This window comes from Pyrus communis, chromosome 10 (assembly GCF_041283825.1).
Source record: "Pyrus communis isolate YQ-2024b chromosome 10, ASM4128382v1, whole genome shotgun sequence".
In the NCBI taxonomy this organism is placed as follows: Eukaryota; Viridiplantae; Streptophyta; class Magnoliopsida; order Rosales; family Rosaceae; genus Pyrus; species Pyrus communis.
The window spans coordinates 3,760,291-3,786,741 of NC_142574.1; the positions used below are offsets into that span (position 1 = coordinate 3,760,291).

A 26,451-nucleotide genomic window follows, 5' to 3' on the forward strand; every position below is an offset into this window, starting at 1 on the left:
GCTACGGGTGCAAGGCCGGGTTAGCAAGTTTGTGGTGGAAGACTTTGAGTATGCCCTCTAGGTACTCGAAGCAACACTTCTCCTGGTGATGTTTAGTCTCAAGTGTTGCAGGGGTTTTGCAGCAGGTGGAGCTATGGGATTCACAGGTGATGAGAAGGTCCTGAGGTAGGAGGAAGTGTGGGAATTTTGTCTGGCTCGATGGGTTGTTGCTGGAAATAGGTGCGCTGATGAGTTTCCAGGTTGCAGACAATGAAGAGGAGGAAAACCTGCTGGAGGAGACGAGGATGTGTTGAGATCCTGTCTGAAGCTAAATGGTGATTTTTAGCTTACAGCAGCTGCACATGCATTGGCACTAACTGAATCGGAACAGGACCAACGAGGTGGATTCAGAGTGTGCATGCTGGTACGTAAGGCCAATGGGTTTTGGTGATGGGTGCAAGGATTTTTGCATGGTGTATTCGCCAAGGTGGAGATTGTTGTGATTGGCTCATATTATGAGTTGGCAACAATTTCATCTCAACCATGTGGAGTGCTAGCTACTTTCGGCTAAAGAAAGGGACAAAGAAAAAAGGGGACATCATTATGATGTCTAGCCCTTGATTTGTGGCTTTTACAAAGTCAAAGAATTGGCCTTGTGTGATGAGCCGAAAGAGAGAAGAGGAGAGAGAGAAGGCGGGGCCTTTTGTTTATATTAAGGCATTTGGTTATGCCTTTGTGAAGGGAAATGAAGAGAAAAGCATCCAAAGAGATGGTGAGAGCATTTGGCTCTACCATGGGCACGGGTGAGAGAAATCAAGAGAGCTAGAGTGAAAGATCTCTTGTGAAAGAACTCTTGGGGTAGAGTGAGGCTCTTGGGAAAATTCTGTGAGTGGGTGTACAAGGGATATGAGATTGGGTTATGTCGATTTAACTCATGTGTAACTTGTACTGTTTTTCTCATAGTGAAGAGCAATATCTCTCCGAGGACGTAGGCAAGTTTTTGCCGAACCTCGTAAATTTCTCGGTGTCTTTATTTCTTGTATTTTATTTTGTTCAACTGTGTGTGATTTTGGTGAAGTTGTAATCTGAATCTCGGTTCCGCACTAACGAACAGGCCAAGGCACAACAAATGTATCATGACATGAGCGAGCGAAAGATGGTCTCAATTATGAGTTGTAGGTTGACTTGTCTTTTCTCAGGTCATCATTCTTATATTTTCTTTTTCCATAACTCTTCAATCGAAATCGAAATCCAGTGTGTGTTCTTCTCGGGTGATTACTGACGACAGACACATAATGGGGATTCTCGACAAGGTGATAAGGAGGGCCAAAGTAGAATATGTTGACATAAACTTAAACAGTCAGCATGACAGCAGCAATGGCCCTGATGAGGAACTTGATATCAATGATGGGATTCCTTGCTTGCCTAAGCAGCTGGCTGTTCCCAAGGTAAATCACAACCTTCACACACACACACACACCTTTTTATGCAAAGGGATTCTTATTATTATTTTTTTTAAATAGGGATTAGGTGACTCATTTTATATTGAATTTCAATTATCTGATTAGCTATCTTAAATATTTCTGAATTGGCTAATGTTTTGCAAAAATGATCTATAAGATACAACTTGAAAAACAGACGATTTAGATCGTTAAAGTTCGATTTGGTATGGATCCAACAACTAATTCCTATTTTTATGAAAAAAAAATACGGATGCCTATATATAATCATGACTAATTATTTCTCCTGTACAACTGCTCTTATCATCTTGAATTTCGAACTTGGTTTCTTTCTGTTCTTATTCAGAATCTCAGATTTAGAGTACGAATGGTACTGCTTTGATGTTGAATAGACATGTTAAATTGTATTTTGCTTTTGTTTTCGGTTATAGGTATCGGAAATGAGCTCACTGCTGGGCAGGGCTAGTACATCTGGCCTTGGGAGGGCAGTGGAAGCAATCTATGGCCTCGGTAGTAGCATGGCAAATCTGAACACAAACACTGGTTTTACCCCTAGGGCGACAACAAAAGGGAGTAAAATTTCAGTCTTGGCTTTTGAAGTTGCAAACACAACTGTCAAGGGATCAAATTTAATGCAATCATTGTCAACGTATAACATTAAACATTTAAAAGAGGTTGTGCTTCCATCAAAAGGGGTCCAGAATTTAGTTTCACGAAATATGGACGAACTCCTGAGAATTGTTGCAGCTGACAAGAGGTTGATAACTGAAAATTCCTTGTATAATTTTCTGAACAATCAGAACAAGCTATAGCTACTTTTTTTTTAATTAACATGTGGTGTTTATATATTGAATAATTGTATATGAAGTCGGAGATTGATAATGTTCTGGTACAATTCTGGCAGAGAAGAGCTCAAAATTCTCTCGGGAGAAGTAGCGCGGTTTGGAAATTTTTGTAAAGACCCTCAGTGGCATTATCTGGATCGCTATCTTAACCAGTGCCCTTTCTCAAACATTATGGTTGCACGACAGAAGCTATTGAAGGAAGATGCAGAGGTGGTAATGCAGCAATTGATGATGTTAGTTTCAAATACACATGTAAGTAAACGTATAGAGAATGCAGCCTTTAGTTGCAGTTGTATCCATATGTGACTTGCCTTCGAATGAGGTCAGGGATTGTTCTCGTTCTTCCGTTATGATGGATGCGTGTTAATGAGTCTGGGTTCAGATTTTCATAATTGTAAATTAGTCCTGTTTGAGAGGCCTTGTCTATTATTTTTGTAAATTACAATTATGCTGAAAACGTTGTTGAGCATCCTCATAGTCCTCGTTTCAGTAGACCTTCCGCATCGAGTAACTGAATACTATCACTGAAATTCCATGGAGAGAGAGAGAGAGAGAGTATTGCCTGAAAATAGAGTGTTACTCATGCTTTTGACTTTTTTAGAATGCGTCCATGTAACTACGTCAGTCTCCGTGTATTTGTTAGCTTACTTGGTTCTGTTTTTTAACAAATAAACAAGCCTTGGAGTTGCTAGTAAATGTTCTAACTGCAAAGTCACTGCTGGACTGATATTATTCTTTGGAAATTTGTCGAGGGAAGAACTAAGCTTTTCTTGGTTACAGGAATTATATCATGAGTTTTGTTCCTTGGACAAATTTGAAAAAGAGTACCGGTGTAAGCATCAAGAGCAAATAGACAATCCGGAAACCTGCCAGAGAGGTATTTGCATTTTTTTTTTCCTTTACAATGTAGTGAAATTTTGTCTGCATTTTTTTTTTCAGTTGATGATTGAGTGTATTAAAAAATCAAGATTAGATTTCACTTAAAAGGTTTTCAGTTCACCTGTGCTGTGTGTGTGTACGACTGTAGACTTTTTTGTTGCCAGTTTTGCTAATGAAATGGCTACACAATCGTAAAGAAAGGAACTTAATTGTACTTTGTTTGCTTATCACGCGGAGCAGACAGCCTCGCAATCTTAAGAGCAGAGTTGAAAAATCGAAGGAGGCTTGTGAGAAGTTTGAAGAAAAAATCATTTTGGGCCAGGATGTTTGAAGAGGTAGGTTATTAGTGTTTCTAATTCTGTATCTCATTTAGGTGCAAACGAAAATTACTTTTCTTTCTAAACTCTAATAATATCTGATATTAATTACAGGTTGTGGAGAAACTTGTCCATGTTGTGCTTTTTTTACATAAGGAGATTCATCACGAAGCATTTAGCAATGCAGGTATGCTTCAAAAGTCTGGATGAGATGTCTGATAATGGTCTTCTACGAGGCCTTTTAGTTCCGCTCTGAGATGCAGTGGAAAGTTGACCTTGTTGATAGCGTTCATCTCTAGTAATTTTTAAACTTGCAAAACAAATATGTGGAAGCTGCCATTGAAATCGATTATCAAGTGACTTTTATTTGATTCTCTCTTGTCCTGCAGGAACCGATGATGAACCTGTGAATGATTCTCCGAATAATCACGAAACATTGGGGACAGCTGGTCTTGCCTTGCATTATGCAAATATTATCACTCAAATTGATACGCTTGTGAGTTTGATGTAAATTCATTTTTAATATTCTTCGTCCTTTAGGTTATTACTCAAATTGATGTTCTTGTGAGTTGATGTTATATTTATTTCCGAAATATTCAACCGTTCTGTCCTTTTAATTCAAGTGTAAACAAGTATGTGATATCATCAGTGAACTACTTATTACGGTGGTGAAAATACAATTGTTTTACTGTAAGAGCAGGTTTTAAGTTTCAATACCCTTTTAGACTTCGATATGTTTATTATGGGGTTATGCAACCTCTTAGTCATTAGTGTGGAGCAACCAACTTTGACTGTTAAAGAGTGGGATGTATCCAGGTCAATTTCGGAATCATATTCTTGTTGGGTTGTGCAACCTATTATTCTTAAGTGCCAAAATCTGTCTGTCCGTCCCTCTACTGTTCTTTTAAAGTTTTTGCTGCCTCTAGACTATTTTTAATGAGCAGTCCTATGATTTCATGCACGGTAATACTGTATTGGGTTCTGATTTCTGTCAGTTGGATTCTATATGTATAGGATGTTCGTGTGAGAATATAGTGATCTGAGCTTGAAGGTTATCAATGGAGCAGAATGTAGAAAGAGAAGTTAAGAGAGAGAGAGAGAGAGAGAGAGAGAGAGATGAGAAATGCTATGCTTCTTGTATATTTTTCACCGTAATGAATACAACAGTAATCTTGCCTTACTCTCTAAGTAATCGTTCTCTCAACAAACTTAACAACTCTTACCACCTAATCTACTGACAAATGGCGGCATCTTGATCATTGATTGTAGCTCGATCCTTGTCATCCTTACAGTTCGGACAATGCATGTGTATTAGCTTTCCTTCAGTTGTGTATAGCATAACTAGCAAATAGCAGGTTATAGTAGTTACCTGGTATATGAGGGGAAGTTTTCTACTTTCTGTTAAAGCACAATAATCATTCTTCCCTTCAATCAAATATTATGTTTATTGTTGCTTGATAAATGGAAATTTTATGCTTTATATCAAATCACTTGGGCCATGACCTCTGAGCTAATGTTCGAATGTAACCAGGTGTCTCGATCAAGTTCTGTGCCTTCAAACACACGGGATACTTTATATCAGGGGCTCCCGCCTGGTGTGAAATCAGCTTTGCGATCAAAACTACAGTCATTTCAGTTGAAGGAAGAGGTATCTATACTTTTATTTAACAAGTGGAATTATAACAACTCGCCTACATCGTATTTTACTACTACAAAGTAAGCTCATATTTGTATGCCCTTGCGTGCACTAATCTATAACTTATCTTCAAATGCTTTTCCTTTTCGCAGCAAACAATCACTGAAATTAAAGCTGAAACGGAGAAAACGTTGCAGTGGCTAGTTCCCATTGCCAATAACACAACCAAGTAAAGCTTCTTTAGTTTTTCTTTTATCCCTCTTAACTGTAGTGATTACATATTATCCAATTTTATTGGTGTCCACATTCTTCATTTTTGACGATGTAATTATTCACAACTCTCTCTCATTTCCCTCAATTCTGTTTACTGATTACTTTTTGCGATGCGGTTTTATGTAGAGCTCATCATTGCTCTGGCTGGGTTGGAGAATGGGCAAACACTGGGCGAGTTCTTAATTGCGGGCGCCTTTCCATTTACTTATGATTTCCCAATATTTTCTTAATTTTATTAGTTGCAATTCTTTAGGTCTGGGATGAACTGGAAACCTGCTGGTCAAACTGACTTGCTGAGGATTGAGACACTGCACCATGCTGATAAAAATAGAACCGAGGCTTACATTCTTGAACTGGTGGTGTGGCTTCACCATCTCGTCAACCAAACGAGGGTTGGAAACTGTGGAATTAGATCTCCTGTTAAATCCCCTCTTTGCTCCCCCAACCAGAAGGCAATTCAGTTATGTATGAACAAAACCAACTGCTTATCACCCATATTAACAGTTGAAGACCAAGAAATGCTTCGATATGCAAGTAAGAGAAAACTGACACCGGGGATTAGTAAGAGTCAAGAATTTGACACCGCAAGGACCAGGTTCAGCAAGCATAATCGGCTGAGCAAGAGTAGCAACCACTCCCCGACAAGTGAACGTAGGAAGGATCCATTTCCAATCAGGAGGCCATCCTCCGTTCCTATCATTGACTTTGATTTCGACCGGAGCAAAGCACTGGATGTCATTGATCGGGTGGACACAATTCGAAGTATTTGAATGCACAGGCGAAGTGGTTCTTGTGTATGTATGTCTTGTAAGTTCATCTGCGGCATTTGTCCCTGTCGTGTACTCTTTGTTGTGGCGGTGGCGATCTTATGGAAGCAGGTAGGCCTGGCAATTTCTGACACGACCCGATAATCCGATACGACACGACACGAAATTAACAGGTGTTTGGGTCGACACGATAACGAATCGGGTCTTATCGGGTAACCCGATAAGCACCTGTTAAGATAACGGGTTGGGTCGGGTATACACGTGGGTAAACACGATACACGATAAGCAGAATATTATTTTTATAATTTTATAACCCTAAAAAAAATACTGTAATAATTATATACATTAATTTTACAATTTTATACCCCTAAAAATTATAATAAATATATATATATATATATTAAATTAACTATAAAATTTATAATTATTATAATTATTATATATACTATAATAATTATACCCCCAAAATATTAAGTCTATCTATACTAATTATATATATATATATATATATTAAATTTTATAAAAACTATAATGCATATTAATTAATAATTTAATATGCATGAATCATGATCATGCATTTGCCAACTTGCCGCCCTTTTTGAAAAAAAAATGGAGGGAAAATGAAAATGTTAAGAAAAGTTGAAAATAAAACAAAAAAGTGAGGGAATTAGGGAAAGATGTTGGAGGGAAAAGTGAAAATGATAAGAAAAAGTTGAAAAGGAAACAAAAAAAAGAGGGAAAAATGAAAATTAATAGAAGTGGTGAGAAATTTTTTTTTTTTTTAAGTTATTAACTTTTTATCACACACATGACTGTCATGACATATCTCACTATTTTTATAATGACACACGTGACACGTGATGTATGTACTATTCCGTGTACCAGTCAATTATAATTTATACGTACAAAATAAATAGATTTAAATCTACTTAATAAATATATATATATATACACACACACACACGGAACTTGATTGATGGCATACGAATTCTCCAAAACTAATTTCAACGATCCCAACAGTCAAACTTGTTTGTATATGCTTTGAGATCACATCAACAAAAAATCATAAAAAATAAACATTCAGAGATCAAGTAACGGGACAAAGCTTTTCAACGGTTATAAACGAAAAATCACGATTTAACGGTTATTTTAACTCTGATTTTGATGATTTTTTATAACTACACTCCTTGACCCTATATGAATACAATGAATGAATTCGATCTTCAATTTAAAATATTTACACAAGTGGATACCACAAAATCTTTTGTTATACTTAATGAAAGTATAAATAAACTCTAAGTGTTAGTCAATCTATCGTTTTACGAATTCTCCAAAACTAATTTCAACGATCCAAACCGTCAAAATTGTTTGTATATGCTTGGAGATCACATCAGCAAAAAATCACAAAAAAAAAACATTCAGAGATCAAGTAACGGGACAAAGCTTTTCAACGGTTATAAACGAAAAATCACGATTTAACGGTTATTTTAACTCCGATTTTGATGATTTTTTATAACTACACTCCTTGACCCTATATGAATACAATGAATGAATTCGATCTTCAATTTAAAATATTTACACAAGTGGATACCACAAAATCTTATGTTATACTTAATAAAAGTATAAATAAACTCTAAGTGTTAGTCAATCTATCGTTTTACGAATTCTCCAAAACTAATTTCAACGATCCAAACCGTCAAAATTGTTTGTATATGCTTGGAGATCACATCAGCAAAAAATCACAAAAAAAAAAACATTCAAAGATCAAGTAACGGGACAAAGCTTTTCAACGGTTATAAACGAAAAATCACGATTTAACGGTTATTTTAACTCCGATTTTGATGATTTTTTATAACTACACTCCTTGACCCTATATGAATACAATGAATGAATTCGATCTTCAATTTAAAATATTTACACAAGTGGATACCACAAAAATCTTATGTTATACTTAATGAAAGTATAAATAAACTCTAAGTGTTAGTCAATCTATCGTTTTACGAATTCTCCAAAACTAATTTCAACGATTCAAACCGTCAAAATTGTTTGTATATGCTTGGAGATCACATCAGCAAAAAATCACAAAAAAAAAAAAACATTCAGAGATCAAGTAACGGGACAAAGCTTTTCAACGGTTATAAACGAAAAATCACGATTTAACGGTTATTTTAACTCCGATTTTGATGATTTTTTATAACTACACTCCTTGACCCTATATGAATACAATGAATGAATTCGATCTTCAATTTAAAATATTTACACAAGTGGATACCACAAAATCTTATGTTATACTTAATGAAAGTATAAATAAACTCTAAGTGTTAGTCAATCTATCGTTTTACGAATTCTCCAAAACTAATTTCAACGATCCAAACCGTCAAAATTGTTTGTATATGCTTGGAGATCACATCAACAAAAAATCACAAAAAAAAAACATTCAGAGATCAAGTAACGGGACAAAGCTTTTCGACGGTTATAAACGAAAAATCAAGATTTAACGGTCATTTTAACTCTGATTTTGATGAATTTTAACAGCTACACTCCTTGACCCTATATGAATACAAAGAATGAATTTGATCTTCAATTTAAAATATTTACACTAGTGGAATTTATATACTTAATAAAAGTATGAATCAACTATAATATTAATAATTATATACATTTAATATTTGTAATAGATTAGTAGTGTATGTATTATTTTTTTTATTAGGCTTTCATTTTCGAGTGTAGATATAGTACTTGAACGAGAAATGTTTTAATGTTTTCAAGTAATATTTATGTCGCAATGTGTGGTATGTGCAAATTGTAAAAAAATATATTTTTTTCATAACGGGTCATAACGGGTCGGGTCACTTTACCCGTTGGGTAAAGTGACACGACCTGTTAAGGACCCGTTAAGATAACAGGTGTGACACGACACGACCCGTTAAGATAACAGGTGTTACACGAAAACGACACGAACACGACAGACACGACCCGTTTGCCAGGCCTAGAAGCAGGCATGGATGCTGAGAAACGAGAGAAGTGATGGCCGTTTTTGAATGTCAAAATGTAGGGTGAGAAGTGTATTTTGATCAATGTAAGTTAAATTGACTTGATGGGATAACATTTATCCAAAGTTCATATGCGGCGCTTATAAATATACATTAATCCCATGAAAAATGGTAGAAAGGACCTTGCATGCACTTATAAGTAATCGCTGCGAGGGAAGGCGTTGCATTAAAAGAAGAAAAAACATGCTAAATATCATGACATGAGCAAGCGCAAAGTCGTCTCAACTCGCACTTTTAGAGTTGACTTGTCTCTTATCTGAAAATCGAAATCCCATGTATGTTGTTCTGGGTGATTACGAAATCGAAATAAGTTCCATACTTTGATTTTGAAATTATTTTTATAAGAGTTGGATTTAAAACATGTCACTTACAAGCAGCTAAAAATATTATTAAATTGTAGTATTAGTAACTAGAAAAAGAAATTGTTAAGGTCCATTTAGTATAGTGAATTAAACTGAAATAAATAACGCTCTAAATTCAAAATAACTTAAAGTTCAAAGATCCATGCAAGTCAATTATTGTAAACAAACGATTTTATCTACCCTAAGGGGTAGGGGTATAAAGTGGTTCAAACTCGCTTTTAACGAGAATCGAATATATAACATCTCACTTATAAATAAAGAAAAATACCACAACCGTAGTACTATAGGGCGTATCATTTTTATATTTTTAAAAGATTAAAATGAATCACTTTTTTTTCAGATATAAAATTCATGCTCTCAAGCAACTCTAATCGTCTAGGTGCAATCTTGAGATAGCCTTGCAATCTTGAGAGCAGAGTTGAAGAGTCAAAGGAAGCATGTGAGAAGTTTGAAGAAAAAAAATCACTTTGGTCCCGAATTTTGGAAGAGGTAGCAAGTCAGTATTTCTATTTGTGTATCTCACCTAGGTGCAACTGAAAATAACTTTCTGTTGATCGAATGCAGCACACATAAAGTGGATGGTATATATTTGTCAGTCACATCATAAAACTTTGGAAGCTTCAATTTGCGGCTAGAGAATGCACCCATGTATTTTAAAGTACTCTTCATCCGAATTTCTAGAAGGGATGTCATAAAAAGACATTAAAGCCTAAACCACTCTAGGAAAGCAAATTACTTAATTGGTTTTTTGGAGAAAAGAAAAAAAAAAAAAAAACCAAAGCCAGCGATAGGGAGAGGACCTTTACTTTTATTTGATTTAGATTGTTTGGTTCTGAAGAAATAAAAAGATTGTTCATTTTATTATGACATTTTGAGAATATTCTAGGATGTGTGAATTCTATGTCTTGTGCTTAAGTTCTGGGTTGTTGAACGATGATCGTGGGTGCACTGTGCCAATAGAATTTCCCTTGAAGTTCTACAACCATCCTTATATATCTTATTTACAGGTCGTGGAGAAACTTGTCGATGTTGTTCATTTCTTACATATGGATATTCATGAAGCAATTGGAAATGCAGGTATGCGTCAAAAGTTCGGATGGAATTTTTATATTGGAAATGCTGGTCTTGCCTTGCATTATGCAAATATTATCACTCAAATTGATCTTCTTGTGAGTTGATGATGTTATATTCATTTCCTAAATTTTCAACCTTTGTGACAATATTTTTTTCCTTTTCTTTTACTTCAGTATAAACAAGTATGTGGTATCGTCAGTGAACTACTTAATACGGTGGTGAAAATACTGTTTTTTTACTGTAAGCTTGCAGGTTTTAAGTTTCAATACCTTTTTAGGCTTCAATGTGTTTATTATGGGGGTTATCTTAGTGTGGAGCAACCGACTTTGAGTGTGAGAGTGGGTTGTATCCAGGTAAGTTTGGGAAACATATTTCGGTGGGGTTATGCTACCTCTAGACTTCTGTGTTCAGCAAGCATAATCGGCTGAGCAAGCGTATTAACCACTCCCCAACATGTGAACGTAGGAAGGATCCATTTCCAATCAGGAGGCCATCCTCCGTTCCAATCATTGACTTTGATTTTAACCGGAGCAAAGCACTGGATGTCATTGATCGGGTGGACACAATTCGAAGTATTTGAATGCAGAGGCGAAGTGGTTCTTGTGTATGTATGTCTAGTAGGTTCATCTGCGGCATATGTCCTTGTCGTGTGCTCGTTGTTGTGGCAGTGGCGATGTTATGGAAGCGGGCATAGGTGCTGAGAAACGAGAGAAGTCATGGCCGTTTTGAATGTCAAAATGCAGGGTGAGAAGTGTATTTTGATCAATGTAAGTTAAATTTCTGTAGATGGAAAAGATGCTGGTTTATAGCTTTCCTTAGTAGCTAATATGTACAGAATATTCAATTAATAATCCAAAGTTCATGCTCCTCCCTTGCTCTCTCAAAATACACCAATAATTAACATGATAGGATAACATTTTATCCAATGTTCATCTGCGGCGCTTATATCCATTAATCCCGTGAAAAATGGTAGAAAGAACCTTGCATGCACTTACAAGTAATTGCTGTGTGGGAAGACGTTGCATTAAAAGTAGAAAAAACGCGCTAAATATTATGACACGAGCAAGCACTAGGTCGTCTCAACTCTTAGTTTTAGAGTTGACTCGTCTCTTATTTGGAAATTGAAATCCAATTTATGTTCTTCTGGGGTGATTACTGATGAAAGCGAAATGAGTTCCATATTTTATCACAATTTTTTTTTTTTGAATACATGATATTATCTACACCAAATGAGAGATGGTAAGCTTAGTCTCACTATGAGTTAGCAATAATGTGGTTCAAACTCTTCTTTTGCGAGAATCGAACTTAAGACCTCTTACTTACAGATGAAGAAGAATACCACTAAATCGACATATCTCAAAATATTTTAAATTAACTATCTTTATCATGAGTAAAATTTTAGTTGTCGTGTTTTGAGGTCTAATGCTGACATTGAACTATTTTAGGCAAGATTTCGATAAGATTTTTAACCAATCTCGTCACGCCACGTGTCATTATCCGAACGTACTATTTTTTGAATAGATTTCCGCTAAGATTTTCAACCAATCACGTAGTGCCACGTGGCATTGTCCAGAACCTCATCTTCTTTTTTTTTGTCCATATAAACCCTACATCCCTACATCCATCCTCACACTAAACTCAATCCTTTTTTTTAGCTCAGAATTCTTCTTTATCGTTTTCAAATCTTGAGTTCTTACAATGTCTTCTTCAAGGAGAGCGTATAAACAGTTGCAAGAGCAGCAGAAAAGGTTGTTGGCACAACAGGAAGAATTGGTCAATCTTGACCAAGGTGGAGGTGGAGATGAGGCCTTCGCAATGGAGGAGGATGAGGATGATCACCATAGAAGGCGGAAGGCCTCACATTCCTGCCGTATCATGGAAGCTATGGGTCAGATAGCCAAACCCGGACGTGCAGCAAACATCGATAGAAGAAGGGAAAGACGAGGTAAAGATCTCTTGGAAGATTATTTTATTCCCAACAGCGTTTTCCCTGATCATGTTTTTAGACGTCGTTTTAGAATGCAACGAAGTTTGTTCGCTAAAATCATGAGTGATGTTTGCAACCATGATCCATATTTTGTGCAAAAAAAGGATGCTTTTCATGTTCTAGGTCTTCTTCCTGAGCAAAAAATTACGGCTGCCTTGCGAATGCTTGCATATGGAGCATTTGCAGATCAAGTGGATGAGATCGCAAGGATGGGAAATTACATAAGAAATTAAATAAAGTTCTAAAAGTAAATAAGAAATTACATAAGAAATTAAATAAAGTTCTAAAAATAAATAAGAAATTACATAAGAAATTAAATAATAAAAGTAAATAAGAAATTACATAAGAAATTAAATAAAGTCTGTGGAGTTAGGATATGTGGTGCTAGGATCTTGGTTGCTAGGATTTCTGTAGCTGGAACCCTCTTGACTTGTTTCGGCATCTCTTGCACGCCTCCTTCGCACGACATCTCTTTTTTCTGATGTCCAAAAATATTTTGAATTCAGAGACAGTCCTACTAGAGACTTGTTCATAGTGTCACGATCTGTTTGAGCCATCCTTTCTTCTCTAAGCATCTCATTCTCTCGATGAAGTGCTTCTCTAATCATCTCGTTCTCTCGATTAACTATTTCTCTTTGTCTCTCAGCCGCCGCATCACGAGCCTCAGTAGCTACAATAATTGCTGCCATAGCAGCAGCTTTTTCCTCATCTCTAGTCTTTTCCCATGCCATGTTCAGTTCACCTTGACGAGTAAGTTCCTCCATATATTTAGTATAGTCATTTTTGGAAGAACTACCTTTTTTCTTTGATGCCTTTTTACCTTGAGGCCTGAGGGACTGACGAGTCGGTTGGGTCTCTGGCACTTGTTCAGGCATCCCTTCCGTGTCTTCAAATGTGTTGGCTTCTTGTTCGGCTGTGTAGACCCATACCGTGCATGACAACTTCTGGACCGGTTGCCACAATCTTGTATTTAGGGCAATCTTTGACAATTTGCCAACATTCCCATTTGTTGAATGATTTGTTATGGTTCTTTGCATTGTAGAATGCTTGTGCTTGTAGTGTCTATAAAAATTACATAAGAATTGTGGAATGCATAAAAATTATATAAAAATTACATAAAAATTACATAAGTATTGTGGAATGCATATTACATAAAAATTACATAAGAAATTAAATAAATTAAAATATTGATGTGGGTGGAATGCATATAAATAAATAAAAATATTGTTACCTCATCCGCTAAACTTGTCCCACTACGCAAATTACCAGAAGCATGAGAGAGGGCGTTTTTCCAACAAGTAAAGGATGCGTTGAGTTTTTTCCAACGACCTTGAAGACCTTGACTAGATCTGGCATCTTTTCCATGTACATCGTTGAACGATTTCGTAATTTTACTCCACATTTCTCGCTTATCGATCTCATTACCCGTAATCGGGTCATGAGTAGTGCGAACCCAACATTCACACAACGTAACATCTTCACTGAGCTTCCACGAAGTCATTTTTTTCTCTCAAAGTGTACAAAATATTCAAATGTAGAAAGTGTAGAAAGTGTAGAAAATATTGAAATGTGGTGTAAGGTGGAAGATGAGGGTTATGTATTTATAGAAAAAATTAATTAATTTTTTAAAATTTTTCTGTATTTTTTAAAAAAATTTTGACATTTTTTAATAAATTTTTAATAAATTTTAATGTTGTAATTAATCTAGACCGTTGGATTTGAAAAATAATCAAATCCAATAGCCAACACGCTGCCACGTGGCCAACGGTCAAATTTCTGACCGTTGGGCCTTTTTTTTTTTTTTTTTTTAATTTTTGGTCAAATAAACGTGGACCGTTGATCTGTGATCGGACGGTCCAATTTAAAATTTAAATTTAAATTTTTTTTACCGTTGGAAATCCAACGGCCTACAAAAACTAGCCGTTGGAAATCCAACGGCTCTGAGGAGGGCCACGTAGCCCTTTGACAGACTCAGTCCACTTGCCCTGCACCGCGGGCCCCACTGCCTGCAGACGCTGTCGGCTACTCGCCATCTCCACCGCGTGTTGTGCATGCGCCAAGAAACGGACCGGCCTCTGGGTCTGTCCATTTTGGGATGGGCTGTTGACTGGCACGGGCTGGGTGCCAGTCAATTTTGCGGGCTGGAGCTCATTCCCTGCATGCCGAGCTGTTTTCTTCACTTGGTGCAAGTCAATTAGTGCTAGGCTGGAGTTGCTCTAAGAGAGTTGGATTGGTGAAAAATATTATTAAATTGTCGTATTAGTAACTGGAAAAAGAAATTATTAAGGCTCATTTAGTATCGTGAATTAGACTGAAATAAATAACGCTTTAAATTCAAAATAATTTAAAAGTTCAAAGATGTAGGTCTTTTTTTTTTTTTTTTTAACAAATGATATTATCTACCCTAAGAAGTAGGGCTATAACGTAGTTCAAACTTGCTTTTGACGAAAATCGAACATATGACATCTCACTTACAAGTAAAGAGAAATACCACAATTGTAGTACTAAATGGCGTGTATTCTCATATTTTAAAAAGATTAAAATGAATAACATTTTTTTTTTCCAGGTAAAATTCACTCTCAAACCAATCCAAACGAGGCCTTATTTGGCGAGGTTCAATGTTGATAAAGGATCCTACCTGGTAACTGCGGAGAAAAGAAGACAACTCCTCCTGCGCCTGCATGGCAAGGGAAATAAAAGGCGCTAAAACATATAGACATCTCCCCCAAAAGTCGTCCGAGAATTTTCCTAGTCTTCTTCTCTTGTCACCTTCCTTCATTCATTCATTCATTAATTCATTCATTCCCATCACCTCCTCTCTCTCTCTCTCTCTCTCTCTATAGACACATTCACCGTTCACTTCTTCCGGAATTGCTACTGATTTGGGCTTGAATTCTTTCAATTTTAATGGGCGGGATTGTGAACATGGTGAAGAAGCCGCCCAAAGTACAACAAGTGGATATAGTTTTAGGCAATAACCATCCCGAATATGGTGGCAATGGGTCTGACGTAGGAGTCAATGATGAGTTTCCTTGCTTTCCTAAGCGGACTGCTGCTCCAAAGGTAAATTCTTCACCTTGGTGTAATTTCCCAACTTTGTTTTACTTATCTGATCTGTTGGAAATTGGAATTCTGATGTTGTTGTTGGAAACTGGATTGGTACTGTCTTATTGATTAAAAGGTGTGCAAAGATGTAAAATTGATGAACATTTCTTGTGGTTGTGTGTGTTTTCTGCCGAGTTTCAAACCACAGAATTGCACTTGGCTAACTCCGCTGCCCGAAATTTGGAGCCGTCTTGGTGATCATATCACTAGCAATCCTGAAAGTTACATTTGATATTCTTAGTGAGATATTAATCTCAAATTTTAGGACCCTTTTGATAACTATTTGGTTTTTTGTTTAGTTTTTACTTTTCGTGTATGAGATATGATAAAGTATATGGATGAAAAGGAGTGATGAAGAATGATAGTTAGAGGAAGGGGAATAAATAAAGAACAATGGATGAAACAAAATCTTCGAAAGTGAAAACAACTTAAAATAGATTTTGGTTTTTAGTTTTTATTTTGTCTGCCGTTTCTGATGCATCTCTTCTACACCTATGTGACCATCCTTCCCACTCTTCTTCATTTCGCATTTTCCCCCATATAATTTCCGCATATCTTAAGCACAAAACGCAAAAACCTAAAATCTAAACATCAAATGGTTATCAAACGGGCCCTTAGTTTTTGGATTTTTATTTCAAGAACAGTTTTATAAGTGTTTGAGAATATATTATTTAACTTATAGCAAATGAGGTTTTGCAAAGTGAAGGATAAGCTTCGCAAAAGGTGGCACATATTTGAGAATTTCTGTACCACAACATTCATTTCCACTTGTGAAACTGTTTTTGGCGACGTAATGATGTTTGGAGTATGATCTCTCTGTGTGTGATACTACGGTGTTAAAGCAATGCTCCGAATTGTGGGCATATTGACAATTTCCCTCTAAGTTGAAGTTCCTTTTATCCGTTTATGAGATGCCTTTTAATCCTTCTTCTTTTCCCATCATTGAGGATCTTTTGATTCAGCTAAATTTTTTACTAGTTTTCTGGTGTTTCTGTCTATCTCCTTTGTGCCCATGTCACATGGTTCTTATGAAGTTTCTTTATACCCACAATTGTGTATAAGATGATTGAAGGGGTTAGTACATCCTTGTCGTATGGCTTTTTGTCTCATTCATGTTTTTGAACATTAGTCTCAAAACTATTTTTGGTGTCTCATTCATATTTTTGGTTTGTCATTCATCCTTGTCTTAGAAATTGTTTTTCATTACCGAGAAGGCGAGAAAATATCTGCTACTGGTAGTTCGTGAAAAATGAAGATACAATATTTATCCCCAAACAATGTAGATGAAATAAAATCAACTGGATCTTAAGTTTTGTAAGTATGGGAAACTGCAAATTCAGGCCACTCCTTCCCGATTGTATGAACCATTCTACCCGGAAATAGTTTCAGATTGATCCACCAACTATGTTTTCTTACTCATATAACTGTCTGTAAATGCAAAACGAATATCTGTAGTCTTCCCATACATGGCTTGATGTCCTTATCAGTTCACATATTTCTCTGTGTTAACTTTTTCTTGACAAAGTATTAAAAGAGGAGAGGTAAACATTATTTATGTTGGTGGAGAGATGGTCAATAAAGATGTTTCCGAACCTAAATGCTCGCTAACATTATTATGCCGATTGACAGCGTAGTTTGCTAGTAATTTACTGCAGTTATTTAATTATATATTGTAAGGCCTGAGTTATAGTTGGTCTAAATATTGAAAATGTTGTGGATAAGTTTTTGAGAGACTAAATAAGTTTCTTTTGTTTAATAGGTTTCAGAAGTAAGTTCACTTTTGGGCAGGGGTATCAAAATTCTAGACAAGCTTGGTAGTGGCCTGAAAGATTTGAGCTCAACTGATTTTGCCTCAGCCGTTCCACAAAAAGGGAATAAAATTTCAATTCTGGCTTTTGAAGTAGCGAATACAATTGTGAAGGGTGGCAACCTAATGCAATCCCTTTCAGAGGATAACATCAGACATTTAAAGGAGGTGGTGTTACCATCAAAAGGGGTGCAAACTTTGATATCTACAGACATGGATGAGCTCCTGAGAATTGCTGCTGCTGACAAGAGGTGGTTGATCAGAATAATACTATTTGTTGTTGTTTATTATTTACCGTTAATTTTCTGATTATTTCCTTACATGTTTGCTAAATCAATTGAATAATGTTATCCTGTTTTGGTTTGGCAGAGAAGAACTGAAATTATTCATCAGAGATGTGGTGCGCTTTGGAAACTATTCGAAAGATCCAAAGTTTCGTAATCTGGATCTCTACTTTAAGAAGTAATACTAATGGAATTTTGTGACTATTTACTTTCTTGGTTATTTGCAACATTTTAACTGAGATTCTGATTTGTTCAATCTGGAATTGTGCATTCTATTAGGATTGGTTCAGATGATACGCAACAGAAGCATTTTAAGAAGCAAGTGCAGACAGATATGAAACAATTGATGGCTTTAGTTCAATCAACAGCAGTGAGTATTGACGTATTAATGTTTTATAGAAAATGCTGCTCTCTTAGTTACGCGTGTATTTGTTAATGGGTTAGCTTAAAAATTCGTGTATCTGTTTATCACAGTTTGGGTCAAGTTTAAAGAATATCAGAGCACAAATTCCTTTTCTTTCACTTGGAAGACGTTATATGCATTCACAGTAGCTCTTATCTCTGGGTAGTGGTTAAATGAGTTTTCTACCTAACATTTTATTTTCTCTTAAGGAATAGGATGGAGAAAACATTCATTATCTTCTTTTTACGCTTCACACCATTTACCTGAATAAGTACGTGCCTGTATAGTCTGGTTTTCCGTTTAAAGTTTTTTCCAGATTGACTCTTGGAAGTGCACTCAATCTATTTACCTTTAGTGGAACTGCACATATTCATTGCTAAAAAGTCATTGCATGAATATTATCAGAAAGTGTGAAATGCAGAGGAAAAGTTTTTGTTTCTTTATGTATTCAAACTAGTAGCCAGTGCTTCACTTTAGTCATTTACCAGCCACCATTCTCTCTTTATTTATCTGATGTTCCTTTAGCATTTTGCTTGCTTTACGCATTCAATTGAGAAATAGGCAAGGCTTGTTGCTGCTATTATTGCTCCGGCTATTATATTGCTGTTGGATAGATGTCAACTTAGATTAATTGCAAATCACATTGAGTATTTGTTGGTTTTTGTAGTTTTTAGACTAAAACTTTGTTAGAAGGTAAACTGAAGAGGATTTCGCGTTAGATGGTAAATGAGTGATGGAAATTATTGGCCGGTTGTCCTTGGTCCAGCATAACTTACGATGCACAAGTATTTAGAAGTAATTGTATGCTCATCCTTTAGGTCAAGCTAAGCATCTGTTAAGACTTAAGAGGGATTGCATTGAGGCACACTTTTCTCGCCAAATCAGGGGACTTTAGTCACATGCACCTATGCTAAAGAGTGCATTTATTTGAAGTTCTGGATCAGAATGACGTGTACTTATCTATAAATTGCACTTCACTTGTTTTGCTGAGATTTTTCTTATAGTTGCACTGTAGATAGACGGATATAAGCCGTAAGTAAACAGTAGAAAAGAGCCCCTGTTGTATTGTTGAGAATGAATCCCACATTGATGGGACAAGGGACCTTGTATGGGCTTATAAGGAGTTAGGCTACTTCCTACTTCCAATTGGTTTTATGGTGGAAGTGGAACCTCAACTTTCTTCATGGGATCAGAGCAGGTTGTCCTACGTGTGAAGCCCAACAGCCACACGTGCTCCACATCACCCTGTTTATGTTGTTCACGTGTTTGGCTTGAGAATTGACCACACGTGTGGGGGCATGTTGAGGTTCACGTGTTTGGCTTGAGAATTGACCACACGTGTGGGGGCATGTTGAGAATGAATCCCACATGATGGGAAGAATTCCCCATATTGCCAATTGGTTTTATGGTGGAACCTCAACTTTCTTCAAGTATCAGATATTAGACCATAAACTGTGGTACCGTTGCAGTATTCTCAGGTCCTTAATCTAATGTGGATGAAAAAAAAAAAGAACATAATGTGGTTGAACTCAAAGAAACATTACTAGGGATTCCATATTCCAGTACAATTGTGCCAATAAATAGAAAATTTATGAATAGTAACTCCTTAGATCATTAACTAGTTGAAGGCTTATGAACCCAAGGGGAAAGATCATTGTCTCTCTCTCTCCTCTCTCTCTCCCTCTCTCCCTCCCATTTTAATTGTATATAATAGGTATGATGTTGACGAGACAAATACTCAACAGCATAGTTTATGGTATACATGTATTGTTTCCTTTTTGAACTCTACTGATGGAAAGACAAATTTGTTCCGTGGTTCCAGGAATTATGTCATGAGTTGCACTTGCTGGAGAAAATGGAACAAGATTACAATGCTGCTAGAAGAGGTATCCTTCGGTTTGTTCTTTAGGAAAATTTCATTTTATTTTACATTATGATATTGCGGTAAAAATGAAAAATTGTTTCTTATTTATGATGGATGAGTTTAAAGCGCTTGGAACCCCTGCTACTGTATCAAGTTGAATTTCTTTCAGTAGATTATTAAATTATTAAACTGGATTCTTTCTTAGTTTTATATTTGTAGCCATAAGGAAAATCAGAAATTATCATGTAATAATTTCTTGACATGTAGGAGACCTTGAAATTTCAAGAGCGAAGCAAGTGAAGGTTGTCAGCAGTTTGAAGAACAAATCACTCTGGTCTAAGACTTTTGAAGAGGTAGCAAGTCATTGTGCTTTATTGAACTCTTTCTAGCTGCATACAGGAAGGAATATGCAGAAATTAATGCTTCCGAGTATTGATAAATAACCTTGATGGGTTTTCCTGTTTCCTGATATTATCACCCATGTATACTGTATTCACTCCAGAAGTAGTATCTGGTGAAGGATATTCCAGAAACTCAATCTGAAATCTTGTGTTCACAGGTTGTGCAGAAGCTTGTAGACGTTGTACACTTATTACATGTAATGATTCATGAAGCTTTTGGCAGTGCTGGTATGTATTAAAAAAAAAAAGAAATATCCAAATCATAGCCCCGCCTTGTTTGTCCTTTCATCCTCATACTATTTTCGTTGATGTTATAACAACTTGACAAAAAGACTGTTACAATGGATCTAGAAGCATGTGATAGGCAAATACTTCTTTTGTTCTGAAAGAAAACTATTGATGAGTGTTATCTTCCATCTAGACTTTACAAATCAGATTACTTGTCTCTCCTATTGCTCTTTGTGGCTTTAAAGATATTGATATGTCTCCCTTCTCCCTTGCAGCTGAAGAACCAGTGGAAAGTTCTGAGAGGAACTACAAGAAGTTGGGGCCTGCTGGTATTGCATTACATTATGCAAGTATTATTTCACATATTAACACACTCGTAAGTGATGGAATCACCTGCTATTTAAACCTTTTTTAATTTTATTTTACCTTTGGTGATGTTTTTCCTTTCTTATGGTCTATAAACTTGTATCATCTCTACAATCTATTCCGCTATTAGTCCATCAAATGAGTCGAAATTGAAATCAGCACAGCTTGCAGAAGTTGTGGAGTCTGTTTGCATTCATGAGAAATATGATGTTTTGCTTTGTTGTCAAAGCTCAACCTCATAGGACAACTAAACTGCAAACAAAGATCATAGCACAGGAAGCTCGCGATCACCACCATGACTCGTGGCGCGAAGTTCTGCCTCACACTAGACCTGAGCAATTGTTTTAACTTGGTAATCTAGGCAATTCTGTATACATATAAGCTCCGTTCTAATGAGTCCGTGTCTAGGAAATAGTATACCCTTGCCACAAAGACCATTAAGGTTATGGAGGCTACTGAAGACTACTTCCATGCTAGATTCTCTTGAAAATAGGATATCCGAAGTTGGGCATTTTGAGCCCTGCATCTCAATGCATAGGAGCTAGATCAGTCGACTACTTGCCAATTGGTTTCAGGTTAGATGCAGAACAGGTAATTCATAAATGTGCTAGGCCTAATGCATGCTTTACATATTACCTGACATAATTGATTCGCGTATATTATCAGGTGGGTGGGTGTTGCTGAGATCCATTTCTCAACAACCTCTGATGTCAAGGAGAAGTGAATAGATAAGGCTAAGATCAATATTTGCTAAGCTTTTAGAGAAGTCATTTGGAGGCAGAGGCAAAAAGCCAAGTAGCCAAATTTCATGATTTTTTAAAGGATTTAAGTGTGTTTTCCTTTTACTTTTATCGACTTTTAACTCGCCGGGCTGGGAATGTAGTCTTACACACTATTTGAGTTTCTTTACAGCCTTTTTTGTCAGTCTACTCAAATTTGGACGTAAGCTTTATAAAAGTTACCCAGAAATTTCACCGTGCGATAATGTAGTCTTCCTGGGCATTGGAACGATGAAAAACCAGACACCATTTTGCCCTTCTGTTATAGATGACTGATTGAAATTACTCTGTTTTATATATACATGCAAGTGTGCACGAAAGGCGTCTTAAACAGGATTCTCCACTCTTGGATCCCTTGCCATTTGAACACCATGTTTGTTTTCTTTTCACTTCCTTAAACCCTAAACATTAAGGCTTAACTCCCACTCTACACCCAAAACTAATAAACTATGTCCTATTTGAGGAAGAAGATAAACCAGGCTGTTCATTAGGATTTATATTTGGGATCTTAGAGGATTCTCATATTATTTTTGAACAATCTTTTTCAACTTTCGTTCCAGAGGTCCGTCATTTTTCTATTGAGTGAAAATTAAAAGGCATTTGGAGATGCTCAATATTGAATCTTGTTAGTCAAGGGCTTGTGCTGAGCTAATATCTGAATGCACCCAGGTGTCTCTGTCTCGATCAAGTTCGGTGGCTCAAAAGTTGAGGGATACTTTATATCTAGGGCTGCCATCCAATGTAATGTCAGGTTTGCGCTCAAAATTACGGTTAGTTGAGGTGAGCTATGTTCTTTGTTGCACTGCTATTCCAAAAGTTATTCCCCTTCAAGCAATTTCTGTTGAAGATTTAACTTAACAAACGGCGTTTCATGCAGCTCACCATCCCTCAAATCAAAGATCAAATGGGGAAAACATTGGAGTGGCTTGTTCCTGTTGCAAGTAACACAACCAAGTAAAGCTCCTACTCTTTACATTTATACTAATTGGGCCTGATAACATCTGGTAACCCTTCTTAAAAATGAGCGTATAGATCGAAACTCTCACAACAAAAAACACTTTGGGAATATCATGATGAATGCTCAAGTGACCAGATGCTATTTTTGCTCCGTTTATATTTCTGCGATGATTTGACTGTTTGAAACTTACTTTTGGTTTTCTTTCTAACTTGGACCGGTCGTGACTGTTTTAATTTGGCCTGTGTAGAGCTCTTCATAACTTTGGCTGGGTCGGAGAGTGGGAAAATGCAGAGTAAGTTATCGTCTCTCACTTATGTTCCCCCCCCCCCCCCCCCTCTAATATATTTATTAAGCTTCTCTAACTGAACTTTGTAGGTTTGAGGCACGCTGGAAACATAGTCACCAGACTGGCATTCTGATGATTGAGACACTACACCATGCTGATAAGGCAGTAACTGAAGCTTATATCTGTCAACTTATCGTTTGGCTACACCATCTGATGAGCCAGGCGGGGGCTGGTGTTGGTGGAATGCCGTCAACTCCTGTTATTAATCGGTTATCTACAGACAACGCCAACTGTTCGTCCCCCCTGTTGGCAGATGAAGATCAAGAGATGCTTCAAGATGTGAGTAAGAACAACCTGAGGCTTGGAACGAGTAAGAGTCAAAATTATGAAGCGGGACAGAGCAGGTTCAGCAAACACCAAAGGCTGAGTAAGAGCTGCGGACACTCCCTACCAAGTGAAACCAGGAAACTTCCATTCCCCATTCAGAGTCTGATATCGAGGCCTAGGCCGATCGACTTTGATATCGACCGGATCAAACTGTTGGATGTCATTGATGGACTTGACACAACCAAAGGCTCCAAGTAGCTGCAGATCAACATGTTCTGTATAAAGGTCTCATATGTGTAAATAGTATCATTAATTTTTTAAAATTATTAATTTATCATCTCACTCCAATTTTCTGAAAAACTTAGTATCCGAAATAACTCGTGTTGCACATGGTTTGTGTTTCGGGTTCTTTTTTGGACTTTTCAACTGAACTGTGGTTTGTCTCATTATTTGGCGCCCTTGATTGGTTGTTGCTAAATTTGATTGTAGTGCTGTTTGTGGAGGCCTATACTAGGTTAATTGCATAGCTGTATAACTTTAAAAAAAAAAATTATCACAAATTGTCTTTGAAATTGACTTACCTTATTAAGATGGTTCTTGAAATTAAAAATTGATCAATGTAGTCTCTGAAAATAAGTATTGTAAATCAATTTGATTCTTTCTTTACGATTTTGTCAAAAGTCTGTTATGTGTTGATGTAAAACAAACTAAATCACAAGTCTAATTAAATATTGTCATGTGGATTAAAATGTAAAAAAAATAGTTAATTTTAAATTCTGAAATAATAACAAATAAAAAAAATTAACAATCAAAATGCAGAGCTACGATAGATGATCAAATTATTTCTTTATTTTGAATCATTTATCCAAGTGATGATATTCTATCAAATTTGTGGGACTTATACACGTGTTTGATCAAAACATAACAAATTTTTTTACAGAATTGTGAAAGGACCACATTGATTTCGATACCCATTTTCAAGGACTACATTTTTACATTTTCAATTTCAAAGACAATCTTAATATGATAGGTCATTTCATGAATCATTCGTGATAACAATCCCTTTGAAAAAGCACATATTTTTTTGATGAAAAAGCTATGTGGAAGTTACTAAACAAACTTAAAAATAAATGGTGTTGAAACTTCTTTTCCTGTCAATTTGTACAGAGAATTGTTATTAGCACTCCAAAAATCTCATTTGGCACTCCAAACTTTCTATAATTAGAAGAAAAAAAAATACACGTATGAGGAGTGTACAATAAGATTTTTGAAGTGCTAATAACAGTTTCCTTTGTACAAAGATACACCTTTGTTTTAGTGAGACTAATGAGAAACTAAGGGTTCATATATAAAAAAGGAAAGGGATCCTCTCCATATCCTTTCCTCCTAATCCACCAAGTCCAAAAATCCGGGTTGTTGAAATTTGATCCAACGACTAAAGTTATTTTAACTTTTAAAATGAGTCTCTGTTTGTAGTCGTTGGATCAAATTTCAACAACTCGGATCTCCGAACTTAATGGATTATGAGGAAGGTATCCGGAGATGATCCATTTCCTATCTATAAAAATATAAAATTAAAAAAAAAAAAAAAAAAAGGGTTGAGAAGTTATGAAAAGGAGTTGAATAGTTTGAAAAAATTGTTTTGGAAAAATTACAATTTGGTGTCAAATTAGCCAAAAATAGAAATTAAACTTGGGACGTATTAGAGCATCTTCAAAGGAAATGTAAAAAAATCCATATCAATAATAACGGTAAGAAAAAGACATGATTAGTGTTTTTCAACAGAAATGTCAATTCCTATGTGGCATGACATGAAAAGGCAGCAGAGGAAGTTGCTGTCAAATTTGACAACAGCTTCAAATCTATTTTTAGTAATTAATAAATGCTTTTCATAATTTTTATACTGATCTTTTGTTTTAAAATACTAAACAACTATAAAAAGTAAATAATTTAATAAAAATTTGACATATCGATTGGAGAACCAAATTTAAAAAAAGATCAATGTGCCACATAAGCCTTCAAATTTAAATTTTATGTTTAAAATTTGATATCTCCTTTGAAGATGATCTTAGTTATAAGTGTAAATGAATACTCGTGAGTAGAGGTATTAGCATGGATAATTAACTGTAGCGAAATTTAGAGATTTCACGTGACATTTAGTATTGAGAAAATTATAGCATAAATTTAAGGGCAAGACTAAGGTGTTGTAACTTTGAAAACATATAGTCACGCTCATAGCAATAGTGGACCTTACTTTTGACGGAATGTTGCACCTTCAGTAGAGTTCAGACAATTTAAAAAGTGGTTGAGTTGTCAGTATTACGTTCGGTGGTATTTTTTTTATTTATAAATAAGATATTTTAGATTCGAATCTTTTAAATACCTAATAAATTTGATACTAAAATAAGTTTTCTATTATATAACTTAATCAAATTCCTTCTATTTTTAATGTAAAATATTTAGTTATATTAAGAAGAAAAAAAAGTGGTGAGGTTTTGTAAGAGTTCCTGGTCCTTACGCGGCTCCGACACTATACTTTCTCGTGACCCCGATGTGACAGCCCTTGACGTTCTTGTCCAATTTCAACTCATCACGTGTTCATCGCATTTGGATATTAAACCAAATGTTAGAGTCGGATCCAATCAGATAAGATTCTTTTTTGTTGTAATAGAATAGACACAAAAATTGTAATCTATATATCATTGATACAAAAACATTTTATATTTGTCCTTTTCTTACTAATTAAACGTGTTACTCGTGTTGGGTGGGTTCAAGATTTTCATAGTACGGCGTCAAAGATGTAAAAATGATTAAAAATAATTTAGTAGGACATAACAATGACAAGTTAAACGATAATACATTCATTCATAATTTAAGAAAAAAATAGGGGTGTGTGGATATCCACACACTCCTTTTTACTTCTCACATACCCTTATTAATTTATGTTTGTTGATCTTTTTCAATTCATCTGATCCGACGACTGAAAACTAAAAAAGTGTGAGAGAAATAAA

The 26,451-nt window shown here is 35.9% G+C and overlaps 2 protein-coding genes across 2 annotated transcripts; both read left to right on the forward strand.

The window, feature by feature from the left end:
- The first annotated feature begins 1,142 nt into the window (after positions 1 to 1,142).
- On the forward strand, positions 1,143 to 9,318 carry LOC137728788 (protein PSK SIMULATOR 1). The gene is made up of 12 exons (XM_088677564.1): positions 1,143 to 1,427; positions 1,871 to 2,196; positions 2,344 to 2,536; positions 3,065 to 3,161; positions 3,404 to 3,498; positions 3,595 to 3,667; positions 3,870 to 3,976; positions 5,012 to 5,128; positions 5,269 to 5,345; positions 5,516 to 5,560; positions 5,643 to 6,267; positions 9,156 to 9,318. Exons 1-11 carry the CDS (start codon positions 1,275 to 1,277, stop codon positions 6,157 to 6,159), a joined length of 1,800 nt encoding a protein of 599 aa, XP_088533690.1. The 5' UTR covers positions 1,143 to 1,274; the 3' UTR covers positions 6,160 to 6,267; positions 9,156 to 9,318.
- Positions 9,319 to 15,277: 5,959 nt separating this feature from the next.
- Positions 15,278 to 23,889, forward strand: LOC137727442 (protein PSK SIMULATOR 1). Its single transcript, XM_068466301.2, has 12 exons — positions 15,278 to 15,695; positions 17,497 to 17,795; positions 17,914 to 18,006; positions 18,108 to 18,198; positions 20,054 to 20,117; positions 20,363 to 20,448; positions 20,655 to 20,724; positions 21,000 to 21,100; positions 22,539 to 22,649; positions 22,747 to 22,823; positions 23,075 to 23,119; positions 23,203 to 23,889. Exons 1-12 carry the CDS (start codon positions 15,540 to 15,542, stop codon positions 23,696 to 23,698), a joined length of 1,689 nt encoding a protein of 562 aa, XP_068322402.2. The 5' UTR covers positions 15,278 to 15,539; the 3' UTR covers positions 23,699 to 23,889.
- The last annotated feature ends 2,562 nt before the right edge of the window (positions 23,890 to 26,451 follow it).